The sequence below is a fragment of the Gekko japonicus genome, unplaced genomic scaffold (genome assembly GCF_001447785.1).
Source record: "Gekko japonicus isolate JY-2015 unplaced genomic scaffold, Gekko_japonicus_V1.1 scaffold1903, whole genome shotgun sequence".
Taxonomy (NCBI): Eukaryota; Metazoa; Chordata; class Lepidosauria; order Squamata; family Gekkonidae; genus Gekko; species Gekko japonicus.
Genome location: NW_015166477.1, coordinates 108,748 through 121,038, shown reverse-complemented (window position 1 = coordinate 121,038; position 12,291 = coordinate 108,748). Strand labels below are relative to the sequence as shown.

Below are 12,291 nucleotides of genomic sequence, written 5' to 3'. Positions count from 1 at the left end.
CATATTGGGTCTCCTTGGCTTGCTTTGTCCACACTGCCAGGCTCATAAACAGATACCCACTGACACTTTCCCCACAATCTAGAGGCACAGCAAGAGTTCTGGAATTTCCTCCGCCCTTGTTGGGGCCACACATACAGTCAATGCACTCAAAAGTTTAGGCGGTGTGACGGAAAATGCTGTCCTCAAGTCCATAAACACAAAACCCTCAATTCCTCAGGTCATCCAAGGAACAAAGAGAGAGGAAAAAAAGCAACAGGGGTCAAAGGATTTAATCAGTAAGTAGGATGATTTTTTTTAATTAAACCAAGCTATTTATATTGTATGTACAAAAAAATTCCAAATCTTAAAAAAATGATATTTTACACCTAACTTCCCCTTTCCCACCCCCATCCCACCCCACTCTCCCAGGCCCAGGTCCTTCTTTTGTTTACATCTTGATAACTCGGGATAGGAGGAATTCTTCAGATAATCTGCATCTTTAAAGGGGGGGGGGAAGCAGAGGAAGGGCTGGCGCTCTGAAGAAACTGCAGAGAGCCCCTTCCCCCCAACCACCCATGCTGACCCCTGGAGAGGAAGATTCAGTATCGGACTCAAGGCATCCGACTCTTCCTTTCTGTGCGGCTGTATGGAGCAGAGGCCAGTCAAAGAGGTGTGGTGGGGATGGGGAAAGTCCATGAACCGCCGCTAATCTTCATCCAGTCAAGGTTTAGGGAAGGGACTCCTTTCCATTCCGCTGTGCACATCAACCAGGGAAGAGGCTCCAGTGTTGCTCTACCAGCCGTTTCAAGTCGTCTACCTGTCCGTCATCCCTCGCCTGGTTTTGCAGGCCTCCTGGGGGGACGTTTGCAGGGAGGGGCTTTCAATAGGCCACGGCTCCAGAGTCCCGTGGGGTTGTGAAGAGCACGTCCGCTTTGGCGTTGATGAAGTAGGTGGCGACGAACGAGATGATCAGGATTACTATGCCCACGACGAGTGTGATGATCTAGCACGGGAGAATGAGAAGAACCAAAATGATGGGTATAACGCAACCGTTGTGTGTGTGTGTGGGGGGGGGTTGTCAATAAAAGGATGCAGCCATGTTACTGAAGCCTCAAGGGGTTGAGATCCTGTCCTGCAAACAGCATGCGTGCAAGGGACCTGACCCACGGAATCCACCTTCCCCCACCCCACAATCTTTGTAGAGAAGCATCTTTAAAAGTGGAGGCTGCTCTCATCGGATACAAAATGAGACTCTATCCTCCATGGAAGACATACACAAAGGGGGGAAAATGTGAAGACAGAACGACTGCTGAATATGAACCAAACAACACATTACATTTGGTGTAGTGATTAGGAGCGTGAACTCTAATCTGGGAGAACCGGGTTTGATTTCCCCACTCCTCCACATGCAGCTGCTGGTTTGACCTTGGGTCAGTCACGAGCTCTTTTGGAGCTGTACTCTCAAGAGCAGTTCTCAAGAGAGCTCTCTCAGCCCCACCTATCCCACAGGGTGTCTGTTGTGGGGAGGGGAAGGGAAAGGAGATTGTAAGCCACTCAGACTCCTTCGGGTAGTGAAGGGCAGGGTATAAATCCAATCTCTTCTCTTCTCCTTCATTGGGAATGCATGATCCGGTGATCTTAACATGTAGTTTAAGCTTAAAAAGGGTACAATTTTACTCACTCATGACTTGGGGCAAAGTCATGCAGAAGAATACACACGTGCATGCTCATTCACTCTGCATGAATTGTGCAAATGTTCAGAAATTCAGCATTTTCCCAACTCTGGTATGCAGAAATATTAACCCTTCCAAGATTTATACACACTGGGATCTAAAGTCTAGTCTATAAATATAGTGGAACCAGGTGGCAGATAAATATTTGTTCCATCACTTTAGATTACAGGGAGGGTATGACAGTTTTGAAGAGAAGAGATTGGATTTATACCCCGCCCTTCACTACCCAAAGGAGTCTCAGAGCGTCTTACAAACTCCTTTCCCTTCCCCTCCCCACAACAGACACCCTGTGAGGTAGGTGGGGCTGAGAGAGCTCTGAGAGAACTTGTGACTGACCCAAGGTCCCACCAGCAGCTGCATGTGGCGGAGTGGGGAATCGAACCCAGTTCTCCCAGTTTAGAGTCCGCGCTCCTAACCACTACACCAAACAAGCACCCATAACATAGGTAGGTATGTCAAGTGCTATCGAGTCGCTTACAGCAACCCTGCAGGGCTTTCAAGGCAAGAAACCAAGAGAGGTGGGGTTTGCCACTACCTGCCTCTGAGTAGCATCCCTGGGCTTCCCTGGCAGTCTCCCATCCAAGCACTAACTGGTGCCGACCCTGCTTAGCTCCTGGGATCTGATGAGGCCGGGATAGGAGCCCAGGCCATCCAAGTCAGGGCATGACACACCTACTGAGAAGGTTTCGGCCCAGCCTTTACCGTGCTGGGGCTAGAGTTCCGCTTGCAAGGGGTTTATGGAGGGAAGCCATCACACACGTGACCCACCACCCCGCAGCCTGAAGGGTGTACAAGCGCAATCCTCTGCCAATATACTTCTTGCGTCAGATCTGTGGAATCCTGAATGATGTGGCTGGTACTGCCTTTAGACTGGAGCTTGGCCGGCATGCAGTTGAATCTAGGCCTTGGGATATTGGCATTAAATCTGAAACTCAAAATAACGTTCTCTGAGGATAACAGTCCGTGGAATCAGGCTATAACAGACAAATGGAATATTATACGATGCTGAGAAAGTTGTTTTTGTGTTAGGGTGTCCTCCTAGCCCGTAAGACTATCAAGCAGTTGATTATGAAGACTGATATCGATAGTAGTATCTGCTGGGCTTCTCTCCATACGGGAATCCCGCCACTCTTTACAATCCCCAAATACTTGTTTAGCCTTACAGTTCCAAGGTGCAGGCGAGCAATTATGCTCACAAGATTAAATGAGCTACTGTCTGCAATCTCTAAAGGCCGTCTATAAGGTGTACCGTTTTCAGAGAGATACTGTGGTCGTAGCTTAGGGGGTACCAGTGCCTTCTTACCATGTAAGGATTCTTACCACCTGCAGTCAGAAATAGGAACAAGTGCCATCTTACCCATCTAAGAATTCTCACCTCCTTCATTCTGTCGTGTGCAGACACTAGGCCCAAGTTCCACGCACTGGAATCCCCTACCTCAGCCAAGAGGCGCAAGAGCATGAAGCCGGGCAGTAATCTTGGCCTTGAGAAATCAGTGGTAGCTCAGGATGGGTGGGGGCCAGCCTGATCTTTTGCCACGACAACTGGGCCAAGGCTGGAAGGGGCTGGGGACCACTGATGCCCAGGTAAATGAGAAGATACAGCACTGGGGAGCGGGGGGAGACCCCAGATTCCTAATGAGATACCGAAGAAGCTCAGAAGTACAAGCAGTGTGTGAGGTCTAACTTAGACCACAGAGTCATCTGGTCAATTAGGAGTGCCCCCACAAATGGGCAGATAAGGCCACAGGAAGGAGGCCACAAAAAGAGAGCAGGGTGAACCCATACACACACACACACTTCTTCCTTCCCCAAGTCCATTTTGGGGTCGGCACAAATGGGAGATGGGGCCCAACGCAGCACCCTCTACGTCAGCGTTTCTCAGGTTGTGGGCTGGGACCCAAAGGTGAGTTGCGAAGCGGGTCTCAGGCCAGCCCTCCTTAATCGCGGCCCCTGCCCTTTCCACAAAGGTCTGACCCAGGAAACAGCATCTTCCCTTTCATACATTAGTTGGTATTTTTTTCTTCACTGCATATGCAGGTTGATTGAGTAAAACGTGTCCGGACGGTTACTAGAGTGAGTTTTGCAGAAACTTGGGGGTGGGGGGAATTAGAGGGAGTACGGGAGAAGGAGAGGGTGGTCAAAGGCTGGAACGTAGCCTCCACATGCAACGGCTGTGTACATCAGAATACCGCTCGCTTGGGGTTCAGGGTGGGGGGCAGCTGCACCCTTCGCGCCATGTTCGTTGGTCGCGCCAGTGCAGAAAACGGGATGCGGAACTAGATGGGTTCCAGGGTCATATTTCATCAAGAGCTTCTAAAAAGCTGGTCTTGGATGGGTCACTATTCCAAGTAGATTTGGACTGGTGGGTCACCATACCAAAATAGTTGGAAACTGCTGCTGTACATCATCCTGCCGTGAAGCACAGTGCCAGGGCTCCTGACGAGCGCCACCATTTTCAGGACTGTGCTCAAGATACAAATTATTGCAATTTTATTTAATTAACTGTTTTATCTTATTATAATACTACGTAAGCCGCCCTGGGCCTGCTCCGGCAGGGAGGGTGGGATATTAAATAAATAAATAAATAAAAGTGTAGAGAACACCAACTGGGATCCTGTTTCCTGGACTTCGGCACGCTTCATCTGTCCCTGCTGCCAAGCAGGTTGCTGCGTTATGGTTTGGGAGGTGCCGATGCTTACCTCGAGCTGCCTGCTGGCTACGAGAAAGATCCGGGCGTGGAGCTCTTTCCAGCGGCTCTCCGTCCAGGTGGAGTACTGTGTGGAGCCCCAGTCTTGGAGCTCAAAGGCCGGGGAGCTGGCTGAAGTGAGACGGACCGTTGACCTGACGCAGAACGGAAGGCGGCTGGATGTCGTAGAGTTGGGGTCCTGGGGACCTTGCACCCATGCGTACTCGTACAGCTGCAGAGAAAGCAGAGGAAGTGAGCTGGTGTGCCAGACCCAGGTGATGATTCTGGCCGGACTTTCAGAAGACAGCCTTGCAGAACACACACAGTGGTACAGTTGAGAAAAGGTCCCTGGGGAAACCAAGTTTAGGGGCTCCTGGATTTGTGAAAAGCTCTCCTGCAATTAACCTCCCCCAACCCACAAATATGGCTTCTTGTCTAAGGCCTCATATTTTGGATCCTTCTTTATTGTCAACCTGAAGAGCTTGATGCCAATTTACCAGCATCAAGAAACTACGGAACTGTTGGCGACTGCAGCTACCATAGTCATTTGCTTAACTGTGTTCCAAACAGATTCAGGTGGGGTAGCCGTGTTGGTCTGAAGCAACAGAACAAAGTTTAAGTCCAGTGGCACCTTCCAAGACCAAAAAAGTTTTATTCAATGTGCAAGAACACTTTCATGTGCAAGAACACTTCTTCAGATACAGTGAAACAGAATTTCCTCAACCATTACATACAGGAAGGGGGTGGGGTTAGTTGCCAGGAAGGGCTAGTTAGAATCAAGTTGGAAAACTCACAGAGTGGCAAACCACCATTTGCTGTTATAAGCAAGAAACCAAGGTGATCCTTGGATGACATGTTCTTTTCTTCCCCTATGTATGGCCAGGTAATGAACAACAGTTAGTCATGAAGTTCAAAAACAACAAACCATAGTTTGCTCTTCTCTCTGTGTAAACCCCACAGGGAAACAACTCTGTGTAGCTGTCATCATTGCTGTGAATGCAGAGACGTTTCACAATGGCAACAGAGCACCCACATGGAAGTTTGGCCTGGTTAGATTGCTATAGACTAACAATGTTATGTTGGTGCAATAGATCAGTGTACTGGTTTCCAACTTTTTTTTTTAAGTCTAGTCTCTTGATCATAGAATTACGAGGGGAAATGAGCAGCCGCCACATTTCCCCTTATAACTCCACAACCAAAATATCTACAGACTCACCTTTTGTAAAAAATGAAAGCTGGGAACAAGCACATTGGTGCAACAGAGCAATTTAACATTATTAGGCTATAGCAATCTAGCTGTTACCATTTTTTTAAAGCATGAGGAAGCCTTCCAATGGGAAGGAGGAAATGGTGACTGCAGGAACAGAGGTAAAAGCAAATGGTTCTAATGTGGGAGAGGACTGACAAAAATGTTCTCACACACAGCATTTAAAGGTGCTTTGACTGCAATTTTTCAACAAAGAACATACCAAACCAAATTTGGGAAAAGTCACAGCAAAGCAGGGGGAGAAAGAAACAAAAAAGCAGGGCCAATGGAGGATGTCACGCGGATGCTCCCAAAAACAGTACTGCCTAAAAGGAAGCCAAGGCAAAGCAAAACATCTGTGTGGAAAATGGTATTTTTTATCCTGGCCCGGAAACCTGGTTTTTAGGGGAATGGACAAACCAGAATTGGCAGAAATCAGATGCAAATGAACCAACTACAGTTTGCTGTGAGCATCATTCAACATCTGGCAACAGAGGGAAGGAGTTCAAGAATCCGCTGTTCAATCATGAAGACTTAAAGCCACAGGTTGCAGAGTTCCGCTTATAACTTGGCTCCATGATGGAGATTTTGCAGAAAACAGAGTCAGTGAACAGTCACCTATCAGTCATCATGGCGTATGATCTCCACTGAACACTATGGACTCCTATATCTCTGTGTTATCTGGCAGCAAGAATCAGCCAGGGCTTTTCAGATAGATATTCTATGACTTTGCACAACAAATGCTCTTAACAATTTCCTCCTTGCATGTACTTTTTAAAACAAATGACGGTCATAATTTTGGTCCTCAACCTTTGGGGGGGGGGGGTTTAATCAGGAACATTACAAGGAACTTGCTCACAAGATTGCTGACTGTTTAAGTACTGTCATGGGATGAAAACTGGCCAGGAATAGGGCAGTCAGATATCAGGAATTTGTCATACAAACACATTCATCCATATTATGGCATAGAACTGGTAGGTGCTCCATTGGTTTAGGACAACTCAGGATGCTCCTCCTTCAACATTAATTTCACAGGCAGGGGGGTTCTGCTAGATCTAGATATTCAGTTGATGTCTGTGGTAAAACACACTGTCTAGGACGAAGTGCCAGCTCAGTCCCCTCCTGGACCAAGACAGCTTTGCCACGGTTACCCACGCTCTGATTAACACAGAAGTTAGACTGCTGCTATTCAATAAATGTGGGGCTGCCCATGAAGACTGTTCAAAAGCCCTCAACAAGTCCAGCCAAGGTGACAAATCATAATGTATGAACCTCTCTCACCAAATATCTTCACTGTGTCCCATTGTGGTCCCTGGCAAAAGTTAAACTCTTTAATCTATAAAGCCCTCTGTGGCCCAGGACCCAGGTACCTGATGGAATGCCTTCTACACTATGACCCTGCTGGATCCTTAACCATCTGTAGCAGGAGCTATTCTAGGAAACGCCACCTCCAGAAATTAAGTGGGTAGCGGCCAAAGAAAAGGGCCTTCTCTGTGGGGCCACCCCATTTATGGTACACATTCCCCAGATGCATTTATGTTGTGCTTACAATGTTGCCTTTTAGGCTAAAAAAATCTTTGTTTGCTTGTGTGACCTTGGGTCAGTCACAAGCTTTGGCACAGCTGTCCTTGAAAAAGAGCAGTTTGTGTCAGAGTTCTCTCAGCCCCGCCCACCTTACAGGGTGTCTGTTGTGGGGAGGGGAAGGGAAAGGAGTTTGTAAGCCGCTCTGAGACTCCAAGTGAAGGGCGGGGCATAAATCCAATCTCTTCTTCCTCTTCTTCCTCTTCTTCCAGCTTTTAGCAAAAACAGCTCAATAGCTCCAGCTCTAAGCACAGGTATTCTCATTTCCTTTTATTGCTGAGAATTTAAAACTCTGGAGCTCTTATGATACTTCATGACGACAGAAAGTGCCGTCAAGTTGCAGCTGACTGATGGCAGCTCTGTGGGGTTTCCACACAAGAGCTGAGCAGAGGTGGCCTGCTGTTGCCTGACTCTGCATAGTGATCCTGGATTTCCTTAGCAATCTTCCATCTGAGCACTAACCAGGGCGAAACCTGATTAGCTGCCTAGATTTGAACGTGAGAAGAGCCCAAACTTGATTAGCTGCCTAGATTTGAATGTGAGAAGAGCCCCGCTGAACCAGACCAATAGTCCATCTAGTCCAGCAATCCTGCCTCACACAGTGGCCAACCAGTTCTTCTGCAGGGCCAACAACAGGGTTTGGAGGCTGAGACCTTCCCAGTGTGGCCTTCTGGCTCTGGGATTCAGAGGTTTACTGCCTCTGAATATGGAGGTTCCCTTTAATCCCCATGGCCAGTAGCCACTGACAGACCTCCATGAACCTAATCCACTTGTAAAACCATTTATTCCTATGGCCATCACTCTAACGAGATAGGGTTAGCCTAGGCCATCTAGGTAAGGGCAATTCAAATGATATTTGAATACAATTGCCCATGAACATTTCATACCTACACACACATGCGTGTGTGTGTATATTTAACATCATGAGCTGCCTTATAGGGAGTTACAACCTTTGGTCCATCTAGCTCAGTCAGCATCATCTCCTCTGGCCGGCAGTGGTTCTCCAGAGTCTCAGGCAGAGAAAGGTCTTTCCTAACACCAGTATCCTTTTAACAGGAGGCGAACGTGGGACAGCGTGTGCCTTAGTGCTAAACCACAGCCCTTTGCTCATGAGCCACCTGGGACACAAGGCAGCCACAAGGCAGGATGGGAACGACTAGCACCAATAAAGGGAGGCAGGACAGGGCTCCCCCCAAACAGAATCAAGCCTAGTTTCATTTGCTTTGCAAACGGACAGATTGAAGACCACCAACTCGTCTAACGGACTCACTCCTGCAGTACAACACGGCCTGCAAATTTAGCACTTATGGGGGAGGGGAGAAACCTTTTTGCCCCGGGTGCATCCACACACCCCTTGGCTTTCTTATCTGAGTCATCTACCTTGCCTCCCCGGAGTACTCTCCTTTCCCATCTGCTCTGTGGGATGGCAGATGTTTGTGCCCTTGCACAGAGGATCCGATAGCTTTTTCTGGTTTTTTGCAGTCAAGTTGCAGATGAACTTATGGTGACCATGTAGGATTCTCAAGGCAAGAGACAAAACAGAGGTGGTTTGCCATTGCCTGCCTCTGCACAGAAGAGGAGACTGGATTTATACCCCGCCCTTCACTCAAGAGTCTCAGAGGGGCTTACAATCTCCTTTCCCTTCCCCTCCTCACAACAGACACCCTGTGAGGTAGGTGTGGCTGAGAGAGCTCTTTCATAGACTGCTCGTGACTGAACCGAGGTCAAACCAGCAGCTGCACGTGGAGGAGTGGGGGAACCAAGCCTGGTTCTCCCAGATTAGAATCCACACTCTTAACCACTACACCAAACTGGCTCTTAACCACTACACCCAACCGTAGACTTCCTGGGTGGTCTCTCCTGCCCGAATACCTGCTCGGCTTCCAAGATCTAATGAGATGGGGCTAGCCTGGGTCAGGGCCAATGCTCCCTCTAAGCTGTGGAGTCCTGTGAGCAAAAATTCTACTTTGTGAGCTACTGGCATTACAATTGTGAGTGAGTCATTTGGCTGCTGCATAAACTGGTTTGCTCTGGAGCCCATCCTTCCTGAGCGAAGACAAAAATGTGTGAGCTGGAGGCTAAAAAACTGTGAGCTAACTCACACTAACTCAGCTTAGAGGGAACACTGGCAGTAAGTCAGTCTCCAACATTCCTGCATCATCTGGATGCCCAGCGTACGCTTGCATGGACCGAGGGGTGGCAGGGCGAGCAGAGCAGACAGCTTGGATTTGCAGCAGGAGATTAATAGTTTTACCCTTCCCCATCTTTATAGGCCTTCTGCGAGGGAATGGAGGATGTCCTTCAGGCTGGATGGTGGGGTGTTTTGTGCTGAAGGTCTGTGGAGCAAGGGGGCAAAACGACTGGCGGGGAAGGAAAAGCCTGATCACGCGGCCAATCAAAAGGAACAGGACAAGCAAACTCACGTCTCCGTCGGAGTTCAAGCACTGCTCCTTGGTCAGGTTGGTCACTGCGCCCGTCAGATTGGCCAAGACGTAATGGACGAGGTAGGTTGCATTCACGGGTTTCGAAACAGCAATGTAGTACGGAGGAGGTTCGTTTTCTGGAAGAAATGGCAGCAAGAGTGAATTTTTAAGACAGGCTGCTCAAGCAGACGGAACACAGTCAGGATGCGGCCTCAGGAAGAAACACCCCGCCCCGCCACCTTCAAACCAATCTTACCCAGAATTCCTTTCAAGTCCGGCTTAATAATTGACTGGAACCAGCTGTTGTTTGTCCTCACCAGGAAGCCATACAACATACGTGTGACCTGACAACGACATGAACATGCTCAGTCAGGACCACCAAGCCAGCGTGGTGTGGCCTGTCAGCGATCAGGATGCAAACCTCTGCTTTGTCACAAAGGACACCAAAAGACCCGGGGAGAGCCAGTGTGGTATAGTGGTTAAGAGCAGCAGATTCTAAACTGGAGAATGGGGTTGGATTCTGCACTCCTCCCCATGAAGCGCGCTTGGGCCAGTCACAGTTCTCTCAGAACTCTCTCAGCCCCACCTGCCTCACAGGCTGACTGTTGTGGGGAGAGGAAGGGAAGGCAACTGTAAGCCGCTTTGAGACGGCTCAGGGTAGAGTAAAACAGGGTATAAAAACCCAACTCTACTACTAGCCTAGGCCGGAATGGGCGGGATAGAAATCAATAAACTAAATAAATAAATGTTACTTTCAAAGTCTATGATTCCATGTCAGAATAGAATGATATTCTGAATACAGAATTTAAGCACCCTCAAAAATTGCACCTACAAGTCTACACACCCCCCCCCCCCCCGGGAGTATAGGAGACCATACGAAAGCTGTGAAGGATGCCTTGGGTATTAAAAAAAAAGGTGGTGGGGAGAGAATTCAGTGAGTGAACATTTGTATTTCCAAGACCGATTCCCTAGGACATGTGGGAGCTCCAATTCTTGCCCCTCCAACTGTCTTTCAATAATACGTTCTGCCAAGTAATTGTGTGCTAAAATGTTTGATTGGCATAAGTGACAAGTATCCTGTTTAGAGGACAGATAACCCATCTTCTGACACAAAAGATGCTCAAAAACACAGCACAGTTAATTACAACTACAATGCAGCCCAAAAGGAAGGGCCAGCAAAACAATGGGCAGAAAACCCGTAAGATACCAGTCTAGAAAGTAGAACAGAGCAAAAGTTCAGTAGCATCTTAAAGACTAACACAAACTTGCAGCAGGGTATGAGCTTCTCTGAGTCACTGCTGCAGATATCTGAAGTGAGCAATGACATAAGAACATATGAAGCTAATGTTAGTTCAGGCCAAAGGCCCATCTAGTCCAACACTCTGTCACATAGTAACCAAAAATACCAGCTGCCATCAGGAGGTCCAGCAGTGGGGCCAGGACACTAGAAGCCCTCCCACTGTTGACCACCCCCCCAAGCCCCAAGAATACAGAGCATCACTTGCCCCAGACTTGAGAGTTCCTAACCTTGCGGCTAATAGCCACCGATGGACCTCTGCTCCATATGCTTATCCAATTCCCTCTTGAAGCCGTCCATGCTTGTGGCGGCCACCACCACCTCCTGTGGCCGTGAATTCCATGTGTTAATCACTCTTTGGGTGAAGACTCATGAAAGCTCATCACCTGCCACAAATTTTATCAGTCTTTAAGGGGCTATGGGAGTCTTGCTCTTTTCTGTTGCACCAGACACACATGGCTACCCATCTTGACTAGTCTACAAAGGTTAAAGTATCTGCCACAAGAGAAAGAACGGAAGAGGGAGAAAGAGAGAGAAAGAGAGAGAACGAAAGGGGCCTGAATCCAGCAGATCTTGGCAAGAAGCCGGATGCCCAGTTCTGGAACAGGTTCTAGCTCCTCTGCTCTGCAGCAGCCGCTGCACTGATAGATGGCAACACAGCCACGGGTTCTCTGTGCTAGATCTCAGAGTGGTCACCGTGTTTCTTCCTCCACCCTCCAAAACATTTTGGGTTGCAACACCGCCCTCCCAAGACCGGTCTCTAGAACTGCTCCAGGATCAGAGGGGCCTGTTTGTTCTCCCCATCCCAACTGGAACAAATCAGAGCAAAAAGACCCCCCCCCTTAAAAAAAAATAGGCGAAAGCAGCTCTGGGAGAGGACGCAAGACAACATGTTGTGTCAACACAAGGAGAGAGAGAGAAGAGAGACAGACAGAAGGGAAATACACGAGGGCTCAGGCCAGGCGCCAGGCCCCCCGGATCCCATCTGCTCGTACCGTCCTTGGATCCGCCTGAATAGCTGAGGCGTTGCCACTTCCCCCTGCAAGCTGGTAGAGCGCGCGGGCAACCACAGTGGCCACTTCTGCCAGGGACTGCGGGAGAAGGGAAGAGGGCTCGGTGTTAATCAAGACAGGCAGGCCCGGCGCACGGAAAGAGCAGGCCAACAGCCCTCCCGTGCCTGGCCTGCGCGCCGGCTGCTGGCGTGTCTCTATGGCAACCGAGCACGCGAGACAATACAAGGTGCTCCCCCCCACCTCCAAAAGCCTTTGCAAAGGACAGATGGAAGATCTCCCCCCCCTCCCCGATCATGTCAACAGAACTCCACCTCGGCCGTCTCCGTCACGTAA

General features: G+C 48.9%; 1 protein-coding gene across 1 annotated transcript in view; it reads right to left on the bottom strand.

Moving 5' to 3' along the window:
• Positions 1–371: 371 nt before the first annotated feature.
• The window catches only part of NCSTN (nicastrin), a 52,202-nt gene continuing 40,282 nt past the window's right edge, over positions 372–12,291 (bottom strand). Inside the window, exons 12-17 of the mRNA XM_015412118.1 lie at positions 12,270–12,291; positions 11,941–12,036; positions 9,905–9,992; positions 9,649–9,785; positions 4,412–4,630; positions 372–982 (exon numbers count right to left, since the gene is read on the bottom strand). Of these exons, the coding sequence (XP_015267604.1) occupies positions 860–982; positions 4,412–4,630; positions 9,649–9,785; positions 9,905–9,992; positions 11,941–12,036; positions 12,270–12,291 (685 nt within the window). The 3' untranslated portion in view covers positions 372–859. The remainder of the gene's footprint in view (positions 983–4,411; positions 4,631–9,648; positions 9,786–9,904; positions 9,993–11,940; positions 12,037–12,269) is intronic.